The sequence below is a fragment of the Cetorhinus maximus genome, chromosome 12 (genome assembly GCF_964194155.1).
Source record: "Cetorhinus maximus chromosome 12, sCetMax3.hap1.1, whole genome shotgun sequence".
Taxonomy (NCBI): Eukaryota; Metazoa; Chordata; class Chondrichthyes; order Lamniformes; family Cetorhinidae; genus Cetorhinus; species Cetorhinus maximus.
In genome coordinates, this window is record NC_135890.1 from 91905748 (window position 1) to 91921201 (window position 15454).

Below are 15454 nucleotides of genomic sequence, written 5' to 3' on the forward strand. Positions count from 1 at the left end.
TGTGCTCACATTTCTCATGTTGATAGTCTTTTAGTACTAATAGGGGTCCAGTTCCAGGGGAAAGAATCTCTCCTAGATCAAATGGCTGCTGCCCTAAAAAAAAAAAAATTTCTGGGGAGACAGTCGTTCCCAGCCACTTTCTTAGCAAATACGAATAACTATACCGTGAAACAAAGGATAAGGGATTCCATGGTGGCTGAATTTTGAGGTCGTCCAAGTATTAGATAAAGATTCCAATACAAAGACGGGGTTAATGACAGGAGGTCTGAAAATGGTTGTAACCCTAGCCAATTTGAGAGCGAGGACAAAAACGTGTCTGGGATGGTGACCGTAGGCGTTTAAACCCAAAAAATGCATGGGGGATGGTTAATTAGTGTTTTCGGCGTGATTCCCAGTATCATTATGTGATGAACCGCCCGCAGCGAAGGAATCGCGTTTTTGAAGTGTCTCACAGGACAGATTCATCTGAAACGGAAAATAATTGAAAATGGCGACTGCCATGATGAAATTGTATTGGCCATTGAAAGTTTGAACCCAGTGATGAGTATCTTGATGGTAGATTCCTTCAACTGTGCAGTTCTGGACAGTGGTTGCACTTCTGTGTGTGGCATGGACTGACTTAACTGCTATCTGGGGGGTCTCGATGAGGCAGAAGATCACAGAGTATGAAAGCTCTACCTATTTCAGGTCCGGAGATGATACATTAACATCCTCCAAACGGGTGGTCCTCCCTTGTAAGATAGCAGGGATTAGTCTGTTTGTCAGTACTGATGTGGTTTCTAGTGAAGTACTGCTATTGTTAAGTCTATCTTCAATGATGAAGGCTCAGATGACACTAGATATGAAGAATGATAGAGCATTCATGTTCAGAAAAGATGTGGATCTACATTTTACTTGGTCAAGCCATTACTGCCTGCCACTAAGGAAGCCAGAGATTTCTTATCAAGAAGTTTGAAATTTTGTTAACTGGGAATAAGAATTTGGTGAACAAAAGAGGATAATTTGGAAGTCACATAGACAGTTTGCACATCTGGTGCCATAGAAAATGAAGACTCTACTTCGAGATGCTGGAATGGTTGATAAAGGATACGGTGACCTTATTGAACAAATCGCTGCTCAGTGTGAAATTTGTCTTAAATATCGCAAGACTCCACTGCGTCCTGTTGTGAACTGCCACTAGCCAGGGAGTTTGTGTGGCAATGGACTTAAAAGTTTGGATAAGGATAGGGTTTTTTTTTTACTACACTTCATAGATATGGCAACCAGATTTAGCCTATCCACTGTGATACATAGTAAAGACAAAAGGACCATTGTTGATCAGGTCATGGAGAAATGGATAGGAACAGGATTAGGAACACCAATGAAGTTTTTGACACATGATGGGGAATTCGCCAATGAGGAAATTTGAGATATGTGCGAAAATGTAAACATCATAGTTATGAACACTGCAGCTGAGAGCCTGTTTAGTAATGGTCTTTGTGAAAGAAACCATGCAGTAATAGACGACATGTTACATAAAACATTGGCTGATCAACCAGATTGTAAATTGCAATCAGCGCTGGCATGGGCGGTGGGCGCAAAGAACTCTTTGCAAATAGTTGGGGTACGGTCTGTACCAGTTGGTCTACTGAAGAAATCAGAAGTTGACTTCGGTGTTATCAGATGCTCCTCTGCTCCAGAAGGGACTAACATTAGCCCCATTTTTCTGCTCATCTGATCGCTTTGCATGCGGGCAGAAAAGCATTCATTAAAGCTGAGGTTTCGGAGAAAATTTGTGAGCCCTACGGCACCGCATAAGACCACCAAGAATACAGTTTAGACAAGGAGACATGGTATTTACAAAAGGGAAGGAAAGAGTGGAAAGGACCTGGCAAGGTGACAAGGGATGATGGAAAAATAGTAATTGTGCAGTACGGAATGTTTGAGTACATTCTTCAAGGTTGATTGGTACTGACTATACCTTTTACGGGTTTTGAACAAGACGTGGAAAGCGAGGAGGCACCATGCACTTACACAGATACACACACTGAGGAGCAGACGCTGGCAGGTACAGGGTCGACTGACTATGAACAAAGTAATACTGAGGTACAGAATAACGCTATTCGTCCAAAGGGGCAATTACCCAAAGTAGGAACAAAGGTAACATGCCAGAAGGGATCAGTGTGTTGAGGGATTCCACCATCATAGGGAGAACAGGAAAGGTCACTAGTAAATACAAACATTGGCTAAATGTGCAGGATGAAGGAAAGGAGACAAGACCCATGGATTGGCAAACCGAGGTAAAGATGTGGAAACCTAGAAAGTGCAGTATGAGTTCTGACGGTGGACCAGAAAGTGGTTGTGACCCTAGAAAAAAAATAATGGACTTGCGAAAGGGGTGTTCTGCTCGCATGGGAGAAAGATCATTTAGTAGTCCAGAATGGGAGAGGAATGAGTAGAGGCCGTAAGCTTAACAAGAACGAGGACCAGCGAGTAGGCTAGGAATCTCAATAGAAGTAGAAGTCCTTATGACCGAGAGATTTTAGCAGCTGCTAATAAATTGGAAAAATAAGCTGATAAAGGAAGCCAAACTGAAAGAGTTAGAAAGTTGGGGTATATTCTGAAATACCTGACAGAGGACAGCCAGCTTTATCTCACAGATGGATCCGTACAGAAAATGTACTCCCAGACATATAAGGCTAAAGCGAGACTAGTAGCCTGAAGCTTTGAAGAAAGTCTCGGGAACCAGCATGTCAGGGTGGACTTGCCTACTGCGAGGAAAGTGAGTTTGAAGACTTTTTTTTTAGCAATTTTGGCATCCTATTCCTGGGAGTGCAAATTGATGATATAAAGGCTGCGTTTTTGCAGGGGGAGAAATTTCAAAGGGAAGACTTTTTGAAACCAGCCAAAGAAGAAGATGTAGAAGGAAAGCTATGGAAATTGAACAAGTGAATGATGTGTCAAGAGTTTGGTATTTTTCCGTGAGATCTGTCCTCTTGAAAACAGGTTGCATTCAGTTAAAGGCGGACCCCGCAATGTTCTACTGGCACCACAAGGAGAAACTAGCTGGAATTTTATCATGCATGTTAATGACCTCCTGTGGGGAGGCTCTGTAGAATTTGAGAAATGGGTAATTGTGAAGATAAAGAAGGAATTCAAGGTTGGAAGTCAGGCTTCAGGGGCCTTTAAATGCATAGGTTTAAACATTAAGCAGAGCAAATTAGGAGTGACGCTGAATCAACAATCTTATCTAGAAAATGTTAATGATATCCCAATATGTTGAGAAGTTTGATTGGGCAGTTGAACTGGTTGTGCACTCAGACTAGAGCTGACGCTAGTTATGATGTGTTGGAGCTGAGTACTATGATGAAACATGCTACAGTTGAGGAAGTTCTGAGAGCAAATAAAACACCAAAAAAATTAAATTCAGAGAGATGTGTGCTTAAGTTTCCATCCTTGGGGTAAACCAAAGGATATGAGGTTGATCATTTTTAGCGATGCTTCACATGCCAATCTTCCAGATGGCATGGGCTTATCATATTCTTGGTGGGAAAGAATGATAAATGTTGTCTGCTGGCTTGGAAGGCCAAGAAAGTAAAAAGGGTAGTGAAAAGCACCTTAGCAACTGAAACGCTGGCATTAGTAGAAGTGATAGATATGGGGGTTTACTCATCCAATATACTGACAAAAATATTATATAAGGGACAATGTGAGAAATGTTTGTCTATGGAATGTTATGTTGATAACCGGTCTCTTTGGGATAATGTTCATTCGACGAAAAGTGCCGCTGAAGAAAAAGCTAAGAATAGAACCTAGTCAGCATAAAATAAATGTTAGAGAGAAGAGAGATCTCCAAGATACAATGGGTTGACACAAGTCACCAAGTATCAGACTGTTTTACAAAAAGAAGTGTTTGCTCTAAGAAATTACTAAATGTATTGGAAGAGGGGTGTCTTGTTATAATGATGAAATGGAAAAAAAAAACTTTTTGTTTTATAATTGTTTATATATATTTGGTAAAGGAAATGCAGGATCCACAGATCTGGAAATACATGACATTATTTCCTTCTGTTTGTTTTTGTTTCAAAAAGAATGTTCTTCAATTTTTTTTCAAAGGGGTAATCTGTCGATGTATAAGTAATCACACAGCATGGCAATCACCTTGATGAACACAATTGCTAGTTAAACAGGTGATGGGCATTGATTATCCCATCTAAACAAAATAAACGTTTACAGCTGGAATGCTTTGTATGGGAGCTTCTAGGAAGTCAGTAGCACTGAGGAGCTGTCTTGAAAATAAACCAGCTTGAACCAAACGACCAGCCTGGATTAATTCTTCCACTATAGCCACTTATTGTGAGGACCTGGATGGAGCTGAGGGACTGGCTGGCTCAGGGTGTTGGACACTTGACAGCACTCCCTGTGAACCAAAGTAGAGTTAATTCGTGCGTGTCAGCAGAGCCAAAAGCAGGAGAGAGAGCCCTCGCATTTACATTGAGAGAGGGATGATGTGGTGCAGGATTCTCAAGGGGGTGTTTTGAGGATCTAAGTAAAATCTAACTTAGAGTAAATTCTAGAAAAATTTACTTATGTAAATTGGGAAAATTGATGAAGTCAGTTCAAGAAAGGGGTTGATAAATTTATTAATCAATGTTCACAATATTTTGGAGTATTGCTGTTACATTCCTGAGGGACTCAAGAAGAGGGAGGTCTTTCTCCCTTCAACAAATTAAGTGAACTGTTAAGCCAATTCTTAATTTATTTGCAATTTTGATAATGCTGATAATACAAGAAAAAAATGCATTTGTGTCGTGCATTTCAAGGTCTCAGGTCTCTAGACTGGATGTTAAACATGCAGCCTTCCTTCTGCCTTGGTGTTGAGAGGTATACCACTGAGACACAGCTGACACCTAAGTATAGAATTACCTACTTATTATATTCTGGTTGCTCCACGTGTATGATCTTAAAGTGTTTAAAATTACAAATGCAAATAAATCATGTACATCTATGATGCAACAATATACTTTATGAATTTACTATTTCTATATGCTAAACTCTTACTTTCCATGAAGCTACAGTATATAGACAATGTTGCATATTTTATTCAAGGTCTCACATTACAGCCCAGACACAGCCACATTTTATGATCCTTGAGTAAATCTCCAACACCAAGCCATTAGTTCTTTGTGATCAACTGACAAATGTTTTGACCCAAACTGGTGGTTGGTGCGATTTGAATCAATTGTATGTTTGGTAAAATATGTTTGTCCTTTACGTTTGGCCAATGGGAAGTCCTGTTTGGCTGTTGAATGTGGCTTGTGGGTCCTAGATTTTAATGCGTGAGCAATTGAGGATGTTTATTTAAAAAAGGCAAAGCATTTCTTTCCATAGAGAACATGTTGCAGGTGATTAGGAAAACCTCTCTTACTATGGAGGTGGTTCTATAAAATTATTTATGTTCATTTTTAAGGTGTTCGCTCTTGGACATACACAATCTATAGCAACCATAAGGAACAGCTATCATTGTCAATCTGTTGGGGGGGTGGAGTGGTTTCTAGGAAATTTCTCATTTGTAGCAAAAACCTAGGGTTATGTTACTTTAAGTCTGTGCTGTCTCAGTAGCACAGTGTAATTTCAGATTGATTGACATGACCTTTTTTATTTGCTCTTTTTAGGTTTGCCCGATTTGAAGAAGGTAGTGGTAATTCCATATGTGCGATCAAAAGAGGCCATAGACCTGTCCAGGATACCAAACAGGTGAAAACTCAGGAATAATATTTTAATGGAGCATTTGTTGCAATGTCAACTGATATTTCTATATATTATAATATGACAACTTCTGCCAGCATTTCTATAGCATCTTGAGTGTAGCAGATGTCCCACTGTGTTTCACAGAAGGAAATTGGCACTGAGCAGTAGAAGAGTTGAATAAAGGTGTGGTCAAGAAGATGGGTTTTGAGGAGGAAACTTTATAGGTGAGGGGAGAGAGAGGGGCAGGTCGGGGGAGGAGAGGGGTGGTTGGGTGTGTGTGGGAATGGGGAATAGCAAAGACCAGCTGCTTAAATGAAATACCAGACAACAAGGCCAAAATGGCAATAAGTTCTGTCACAAGTGCTGGAACGGAAGGAGGGTTTTATACAGAAGATCAGAATTGGAATTAAGATGCTTCTCATTTGTCAACTTTGAAACTACATTTTTATAAAACCTGTACTTCACAAAACACATTTATTTAAATCTTAAGCAAAAATAGAAATTGCTGGGAATACAGTGGGGTCAGTTAGTATCTAAAAGAGGAACTGGTTAATGCTTACTTTGGGAATGTAAAATTTTTTGCCCAGGGTGAGTATTATTGAGTCTGGAGAATAGAATATCTTTACTTCATTGCCTAGAATCTATTATTATGCAGTGATGGATCAAATATAACACGGGTTAGTTGCAAGGTAGAAGGTAATGGTCACTGTTACTGTTCTGTGCACGAAACCAAACTGCAGAAAAGTACCTTATCTATTTTCCCATGCGAGCTATGAAAGACTGTAAGTGGCTGTTATGTTAAAGGTAGCTTGACACCTTATTTGCATCCGCTAGGAACTTGATTTATCCAAATTTGGTAATAGTTTGGCTGGCAAAGAAAGGAAGAAATAAAAGAATTTGAAACTATCTGGCACCTTTCGTGGCTTTGGGACATTCCAAAAGGCTTCACAGCCAATGAATTGTGGTTACTGATGAAACGTAGAGAAATGTGGCAGTTGATTTGTGCACAACAATGAGATGAGTAACTAATTAATGTTGTTGGTTGAGAGTTGAATGTTGGCCAGGACGCTGGGAGACCTACCCTGTTCTTCACATAGGGATCTCTTATGTCCACCTGAGAGGGAAAACAGGACCTCGGTTTAAACTCCTATCTAAATGATGGGTCTGTAGCACTACTCCACTGGAGTATTTAAAAATAGAATAAAGGCTTGCATTTACAAAGCACTTTTCACTAGACATCTCAAAGTGGTTTACAATGAGTGAAGTACTTTTTTGAGGTGTAGTCACTGATGTAATGTAGGAAAAATGGCAGCCAATTTGCGCACAGCAAACTCTCTCAAACAGCAATGCGATAATGACCAAATAACCTGTTTTTATGATGTTGATTGAAGGATAAATATTGAGCAGGACATCAGGGATAAGCTGTGCCCCAGTTGGAAGCACTCGCGCCTCTGAGTCACAAGGTTCTAGTTTCAAGTCCCATTCTAGGGCTTGAGCACAAAGGTGAATGCTGACACTCCAGTGCAGTACTGAGGGACTGATGCACTATTGGAGGCGTTGTCTCTTGGTGAGACCTTAAACCAAAGACCCATCTGCCTACTTGTAAGGATGTAAAAGATCTCATGGTGCCATATTTCAAAGAACATTAAGAGGAGTTACCCCAGTTTCCTGGCCAATGTTTATCCCTTAATCAAGCTGTTCTTCAAAATAGTGACATGGCCTAGGTTATGAGCTGAAGTTCTAGACTGTGGCTTAAATGTACATCCTTCTGAATCAGATAAGGGTGTAACTAGTGAGCCATGGTTGATGCCTATTCTTATCTCCAAGTTAAAAGATTGCGGGTTCCAATTCTTCAGACCTTGAATATATAGCCCACAAGCAAGTGCTGCATTATTGGAGGTTCTGTCTTTCTGATCAGACTAAAGTGAGACGTCCATTTTCAGATGGCTGTAAAGGATCATCTGGCACAATTTGAAAGCGAGCAAGGGAGGTAGCTTCCCAGTGTCCGCGCCATCATTCTTACCTCAAGCAGTGCTACTAAAATGCAAATTTTATTATTTTTTTCACTTTCATACAGCTTTATGTGGAAATTTAAACAAAAACATTTTTTTCCATCCTACCTTCCACTCTTCTGCTCTCAGCCCCCTTCTCACTTTGGACATTAGGATGCCAAATTAATGTTTTCAATGCCCTTTTGGATAGGCCTTTATTTGTAACTTAACGAATCATAAATAATTCCTTCTGTTCTAATGCTGTTCAAGTTAGGCACCAAACTGCAATATAAGGTAATACATCTGTGGAAATTGGTCTGCATATTTGCTATTCCAGCAATCTTAATCTGCATAATTAAGCCAGACTTGATGCATAACATAATGTCTCACTTTATATATTGGTCGTCTGGAGCTGCTAGGCTGCAGTGTTTTTCAGCCAGCAAGTGTTTTCCCTTATTTCAGTGCATTAATCATCAATTTGCTGCATTTTTTTGTGTTTACTAATAATTTGATGAAATGATTTATATACAGAATTAAAGTGTTTTGTTTTCAAAATGTATACACTTCTAAATATTAAAATTTGCAGTCAATGATTCACCTAATGACTTTAAATTAATTTGCAATATTTCAAGTTTTCAAGAGATAGAATGCAGTATGAACATTTTGGACATTTGGATGGTTTTCTTTCTTTCCTTTTATCAGCGATAAGCCCAAGATTAAATATAAGTAAAACATTGCTTTGAGTGCTGAATGTCCCCCTACAGCCCTAAAAATAGACCTGGCGCTGTATTTTACCAGCCTTTTTGATGAGCGGAGAGGGAGGAGGGCTGGTATTTTGGCAGGGAAGGGTGTAGGGAGGGGAGCCAGGTATCTTTCCACTGCCATGATGTTATTACCAGTGGCGGGAGCCTCAGTGACACAGTCACCCACAAAGGCTGGCCAATTGAACCACTAAATGGCCCAAGTAATGGCCACTTCTTGCCCCCACTGGCATTTTGCCCATGTCTGGAGAGACCACCACGTAAATCCCGGTGGCGTCCAATGGGCTCCTGCAGAGGGGTGGACCCTCCTCTATGGCCACTTACGCCTGGGGCGCGCGCGGCCCCTTCCCAATCGTAAGTTCACTAGAAAATCCTGAAGGAAATGAGTGCCAAATCCGCATGGGGAGAAAATGTATTTATTTTAACATCAATGATTATTTTTACATGGACTTTCTTTTGCAGAGGCAGTGAGCATATTTTGGTAAGCATTTCTACTAGATTTTCACTCTCCTCGATTACAGCTAATGTGTTTTTTAACCAAAGCGCTTGATTTTCTTTTTCATAGCATGTTTCTAGATGAATTCCTTGCCACTGGAAAGGAAGGAGACCATGGTCCACAGCTGGAGTTTGAGCAGCTGCCCTTCAACCACCCACTTTTCATCATGTATTCGTCTGGTACAACAGGGGCACCGAAATGCATGGTTCACTCGGCTGGGGTAGGTAATCCCTGAGGCTTTAACAAAGGACAAAGACCTGTTTAACTTAATTTAGCAGTGCTTATTTGCATTTTTGTATGTTGTATTTGAAATTGCATTCAGTAGAAGAATGAAATGCAAAATAGATCTGCATTTTACTTTAAAAAGAGTAGTCTATGCTTTTGTCCTTTCTCTGGTCAGATGCAGGGAATTCTCTGGCGAGTAACTCATCTCCTGACTCCCCAAAGCCTATCCACCATCTACAAGGCATAAGTCAAGAGCGTGATACAATACTCTCCACTTGCTTGGATGAGTGCAACTCCAATAACACTCAAAAAGTTCACGCCATTCAGGACAAAGCAGTCCACTTGATTGGCACCCCACCCACAAACATTCACTCTCTTCACCACCGATGCACAGTAGCAGCAGTGTGTACCACCTATGAGATGCACTGCAGGAACCCACCAAGGCTCCTTCAACAGCAGCTTCCAAACCCACGACTTCTACTGCTTAGAAGGACAAGGGGACACTACACCCTGCGAGTTCCCCTCCATCCTGATTTGGAAATATATCGCTGTTCCTTCACGGTCGCTGGGTCAAAATCCTGGAGCTCCCTTCCTAGCAGCACTGTGGGTGTACCTACGCCACATGGACTGCAGCGGCTCAAGAAGGCAGCTCACCACCACCTTCTCAAGGGCAATTAGGGATGGGCAATAAATGCTGGCCCAGCCATCTATGCTCATGCCCTGTGAAAGAATAAATAAATAAAATCTCCATGGGTGAAATTTAATAACCTCCCCCGAGGTGAGTTTGGAGGCTGAAGGGGACATTTAATTGGGTGAAATGGTGCCTTCCCGCCTTATCTCCGATTAAGTCATGGGTGCAAAGGATGCTTGATATCCTTTCTGGCCTGTTACCACTTAAAGCCCTATAGCGGGCAATTATTGCCAAAGTGCCTGAACAAGGGACCTGGCATCGGGAAATGGGGGTGGACACCTGAGAGTCACGCTCCCTGCCCTTGCCAATGGCACCCCTGGCATCTCTGACTGATCTCTTTAGCTTATAAGCAGCTAAGCTACCTGGATTGCCTATTGAGAGCTATGAAAACAGAAAATGCTGGTAATAGTCAGCAGGCCTGGCAATATCTGTGGATGGAGAAACCGAGTTCGTGTTTCAAGTCTGTGATCTTTCATCAGTTCTGTTTCTCTCTCCGCAAACGCTGCCAGATGTACCAAGTATTTCTGGCATTTTCTGTTTTTATTTCAGATTGCCAGTATCTGCAGTCTTTTACTTTGGTATTGCCTGTTAGAGGAGTGACCCTTGAACCTCTGAAAGCAGCTGAAGGTCACAGCTGCATTCCAGGGGCTGCCTGTGAAGAATGCTATAGGATACCTGCTATTGATTAATAACTTAACTATGTATAAAGTAATATAAGCTTAATCATTTAAAGGCTCTGTACTAATGGAGTCTTATGCCAGCATACACAGGCATAATTACAATGCAAAAATAAAACTATAATTACATTGGAAGTAAGTAGAAAATGTCTTTAATGAAACTGCCCTTTTGCTGCAGCAGTTTCTTTCTAAACTTAATAGATGTTTCAATTAGTATTTAATTTTGATTACCATGTTTGACACGATCTTAAATGCCTTCAATTGGAATGCAGAGTATTAAATATAAAAAGTATAACTATCAGCAGGTTAAAATATTGACAACCTGGGTACAACCTATTCATTTATAATAGATTAATTCAAAATTCCAATTCTAAACGATTTCTGCGGACTCCATATTTAAAGACTCGATTTCAATTCAGTGGTTTAATCTTCCAAAAATCACCATAGTTTAATGGCGCTAGATATAATCTTTTGAGTTTTATGCTGCAAATAATTGTGTATATGACCAAATACTTAGCAAGTTCCTTTTTTATGGTCTTTATTCTGTTTCACTGCTGCAGACCTTGTTAAAAATATCAACCTAACTTAATCATGGTCTGAAAATGTTACTATTTTGCTCAAATTATAACTTCATGAACTTCCTCGAATGATGAAAAGGGGGACAGTTTTGTAAAAGGTATCTTAGTTCCACATTACACGTACACACTGGAGGCAGTTGTGGCTATATCCAAACATGAAGGACATTGAATTATAATTTAGGGCGGAACCTCCTGTTATGTACCATAGTGGAAGTAGGTGGCCAATCAAGAGTAAGCAAAGTCTGGTCTGGCATAGGCATAGAATTGAAGGTATAAAAACAGAAAACGCTGGAAAAACTCAGCAGGTCTGGCAGCATCTGTGGAGAGAGAAACCGAGTTAACGTTTCAGGTCCAGTATGACTCTTCTTGGGACTCTGCTTTTATTTTAGTGTAGAAATGAAGATGTTCCTTATAAAAATTCTGGCACTGGGGAAGCAGGCAGTTACTCATTGACTGATAATGGAGCTTTGTGCTGTGTTTTGAATCTAAGTATAAATGATTCTTCAGTAAGTCCCTTAACAGTTTTTTTGGTATTTCAAAGTCATTTTTTTGTTTTGAAGAAAGATTCTCATTATCCATAAGGCTTTTTTATTATATAATTTAAAATTGAATTAATTGTTCATTTCAATTAAGCAGCTTTGAATCAGGCGCAGCTGATTACCTAGTCCTGAAAATTCATGAGGTTTAAGGTAGATTCTAAGTGGGAGGGGCAGCACAGATGTATAGTAGCCGCAAGCTAGCAAAAATGGGCATCTTTCCAGCCCCCCTCACCCCCACTTCATAAAAGTTTATTTCCATAGCACTAGCCTTAAAGTGACCTTGGAAAAGAGTCCATTCTTTAAAAAACATGATATACTTTGGCTGCCTCATGGCCCCAGAGGCTATTGTTTCCAGCTGTTCCACTGTGAGTGGCTGCCTACCTTTATGGAGATGCTACTGACCCTGTGAATCTTCATGGGCTGTAACTGGCAAGCACATGGGAAGTCCTGTCACATTATTATTAAGGTGGCAGAGTTGGGTTATGAGCTTTCTGGGTTTACATTAATGGGCATTTTTTTTTGTGGTGAGTGATGTTGTCTAAAGTTTGCCAAAACCCCACAAGGGGATGTTGGATACAGGGGTTATTGTCTGAATTTGCCTTATAGTGGACAACCATAACTTGAGGATTCGAATGATAACACACAGGTGGATTTTAAATCTTTACCATGGTAATGAGTAACATTAGTTGCTCTGAACTGGTTAAATATCTGCTTTTTCTCCTGCCCATTCACAAAAAGTAAGTCAGCTCATCCTGATTCGTTTGTGAGGTTAAAGGACATTTGTAGCTATTCCTCCTTAGTTTTTTTCATTGCAGTGTACTGTTAGTTAGGCATTGACTGTCCGTCTGGGAGGCACATTGATCAAATAGCTGAGTTTGTCTTTTCCTTGCACATTGCTTTCCAATGCAACGGTTGAGCTAAAATTTTGTATCGCCATCAGGGAGCAAGTATCTACCCTTTAGAACATAAGTAAATCTTCAGAATATCACATCTGAGATGCACTTTTTTACTACCAAATATTTCCCAAAAAGCAATTCTTACATCACTTTGTGCTAACTATGTAATAATTTATTTGCATGTTTCTAAAACTCGCAGTTATCTTTATCCAGGGAGCCATGAAGAATGCATACAGGTCTCATTCCAATCAATCTGTGATGGAAAGTACAAGGGCATTCAATACAAAACTAACATTCTGCAGCCATAGTTATGCCATGTATATTGATGCCATATAATCAGCATTGAGGAGATGGCTGTGGATGACTTTAAAACATGGAAGGGCAGAACGTGTGACTTAATGCAGTTTGCAGTTTCATGAGTTTAAACACTTAAAAAGCTGGAGATACTGGCCGTCACTTTAAAAAATTTTTAAAAATTTATTGAACGACTGAGACTATTTAAAAAATGTGCTTTTGTTGAAATCCATAAATTCCTGGTGTGCTGAAAGGCAGTTTGTGATTATTCTTCTCTTTAGTTTGCATTAGTTTCTACAGCACAGCACTGTTGTTATTGTTGTTACCAGCCCATTGATTTGTTGCTTACATTTAGGCGAGAGAGACTAGGTCAATTCAAGAATTGGTCATTAGCTGCAACCTTACTGAACGGTGAGCTGTTAATCATTATTACCAGTCCGTGCACTTCCCAGACTGAGGGGAGTTTTAAAGGGTGCTGGGTCTTGCAGAGAAGTGGTGCATCACTAGGGGGCAGACTTGTTGCATCATCACGCCATGCCCAGCCATAAGTGAATAGAATAGAGGACGATTGTCTCTGTGCCACTTACCAAGATTCATAAAGGAAGCTGTTATGATTTTGTTATATATAATGCACAGAGAAAATATCCCCCCATATCATTCAAGCTGTGCTAATGCTAATGTTTGTGTGCAGTTAATTAGAGGTAAACTTGATGTTAAAATCATGGGTGAAATTTTACGGCAGCAGGATTTTACCTTCCCGCTGGAGCCATTGAGGTTTAGAATGTCTCGCTGCATTTTACGGCCCCGTCCCCGCCGAAATGTGGCTGTAAAATTCTGCCCCATGTGTATTGTAGTGTTTGCGTTTTAAAAATAACAGTTGTAATTTACAATAAATGGCAACATTTTTGCTTCATGTGTTTTTGTTAACCTATAATATCACAAAGTCATTTAGGGGATGTTGGTTCCCAAAGCTAATTATTTAGATCAGATAATTTATGCAGTAAAAGTATTGTAATATTTATAGCAAAGGACCACAACCTAGAGATTTAATAAGTTCAAGTTCCATTCTGATAATTAGTGACAGTGAATTCAATGAATCTGATAATTTATGGGCTGTTCATGACTTTCTGGGAGGGTCAGCATGCCTGCTACCCTTAACCTGCTCTGGAGTACACGTGACTCCAATCCAACACAACAGAGCTGACTCTTGATGCCAGGTGTGCCACCACTTCAGAGCAACCATGGATAAGCAATAAACTTGCCCTTGCTAGAACCACCCACAACCCAAGACCCATCAAGATGCAGCCAGTGAGTTTATAGCTGATTTTTAAAAGTTGGTGGCAATTGAAATATAACTTTGCTAATATTTATGGCTCTCCTACCCTCTCTTTTCCTATGAGTGAATGAAAGGGGAGCCCTCCATTTGGTGCAAGCATTTCCTCCAATTTTATCAGTTGCAGTAGTAGGTAAGTATTTACTGTTCGTAAGGTTTCTTCTTCTTGAGTTCTAGGCGGATCTGACCCACAACATCACGACCTCCATCATGGTTAGGGCAAAGAGGCAGGTCCTAAATCCACCCACCCGGAACAGGGATCAAACCCTAGGCTGTTGCCACCAGTACGATCCAAACCAGCCGCTCAGCTAACTGGCCAGCCACCACCACCCCTCCCACCCAAGGTGTGTCCCTGTTGCTGTGGTAACATAAATTTTCACATGCATGTAGCCTGAATTTGTGGAATAGTGATGGTAGAGGCTCCAATTTCTTTCCATCACATGGCTGATCATGAATCTCCCCCGCTGTTACCACCTGCTATTGGGACCCTTCAAAGAATTTGCAAGTTGTTACTCAACCTGTTTGGCCATGTTATGAATGCATCTTTCTTGGCCACCAAGTCCTGGAGTGGGACTTGAACCTGAAGCTTCTGGCTCAGAGGCAGGGATGTTAACCACTGCTCCACAAGACCTCCAACGATGTTGCATTTAAATCAAAATTGGCTGCTTTCATGTGGAAAATCTAGATGCTTCACTTTTCATGTACTTAAGGCAGATACCTCAGTCAATTCAACTTTGGGTGAGAACTTTTCCTTGTAGCTATCTTTCTTTCCAAAAGAGTGCTTCAAACACTTGATCCCTGCGCAGAAGTCAGACCCTCTTATGGACCTTCGTCTGCCTGTGGGGAGAGGGGAAACCCTCACTCACTTGGTTATGGAGGTGGAGGAGACCCTTGCCCAGCTATCAGGTTGGTGGGCAGTGTACCTCCCCTATCTGCTGAGTGGGGATGGGGGAGGCCTCGTTCCCTTGCAGGGGTGGGGTGGTGGGGCACAGAAATCCTTACTCACCTACAAGTGGCGGAGGGGAGACCCTTGCTCATCTCGGGGCAGGAGGGGGTGACCCTAGCCAACCTGTGGCTTGGAGACCCTCACCCAGCAGTTAAATTCTAATTGTTTAGACAATATTTGAGGGAGCATAACATTGTTTAAGCATTTTAAACTCAGCTGCAGTTAATTTGAGCGTGTCCAGGATGTCCAAGGGACTATCAGGCACTGAATTCCTGTTTGACACTGCAGTGCACTTAC

At 40.9% G+C, this 15454-nt stretch overlaps 1 protein-coding gene across 1 annotated transcript in view; it reads left to right on the forward strand.

Moving 5' to 3' along the window:
• Positions 1-15454, forward strand: part of aacs (acetoacetyl-CoA synthetase) — a 155825-nt gene that overhangs the window by 67652 nt on the left and 72719 nt on the right. The window contains exons 7-8 of the mRNA XM_078554103.1: positions 5655-5736; positions 9048-9198. Of these exons, the coding sequence (XP_078410229.1) occupies positions 5655-5736; positions 9048-9198 (233 nt within the window). The remainder of the gene's footprint in view (positions 1-5654; positions 5737-9047; positions 9199-15454) is intronic.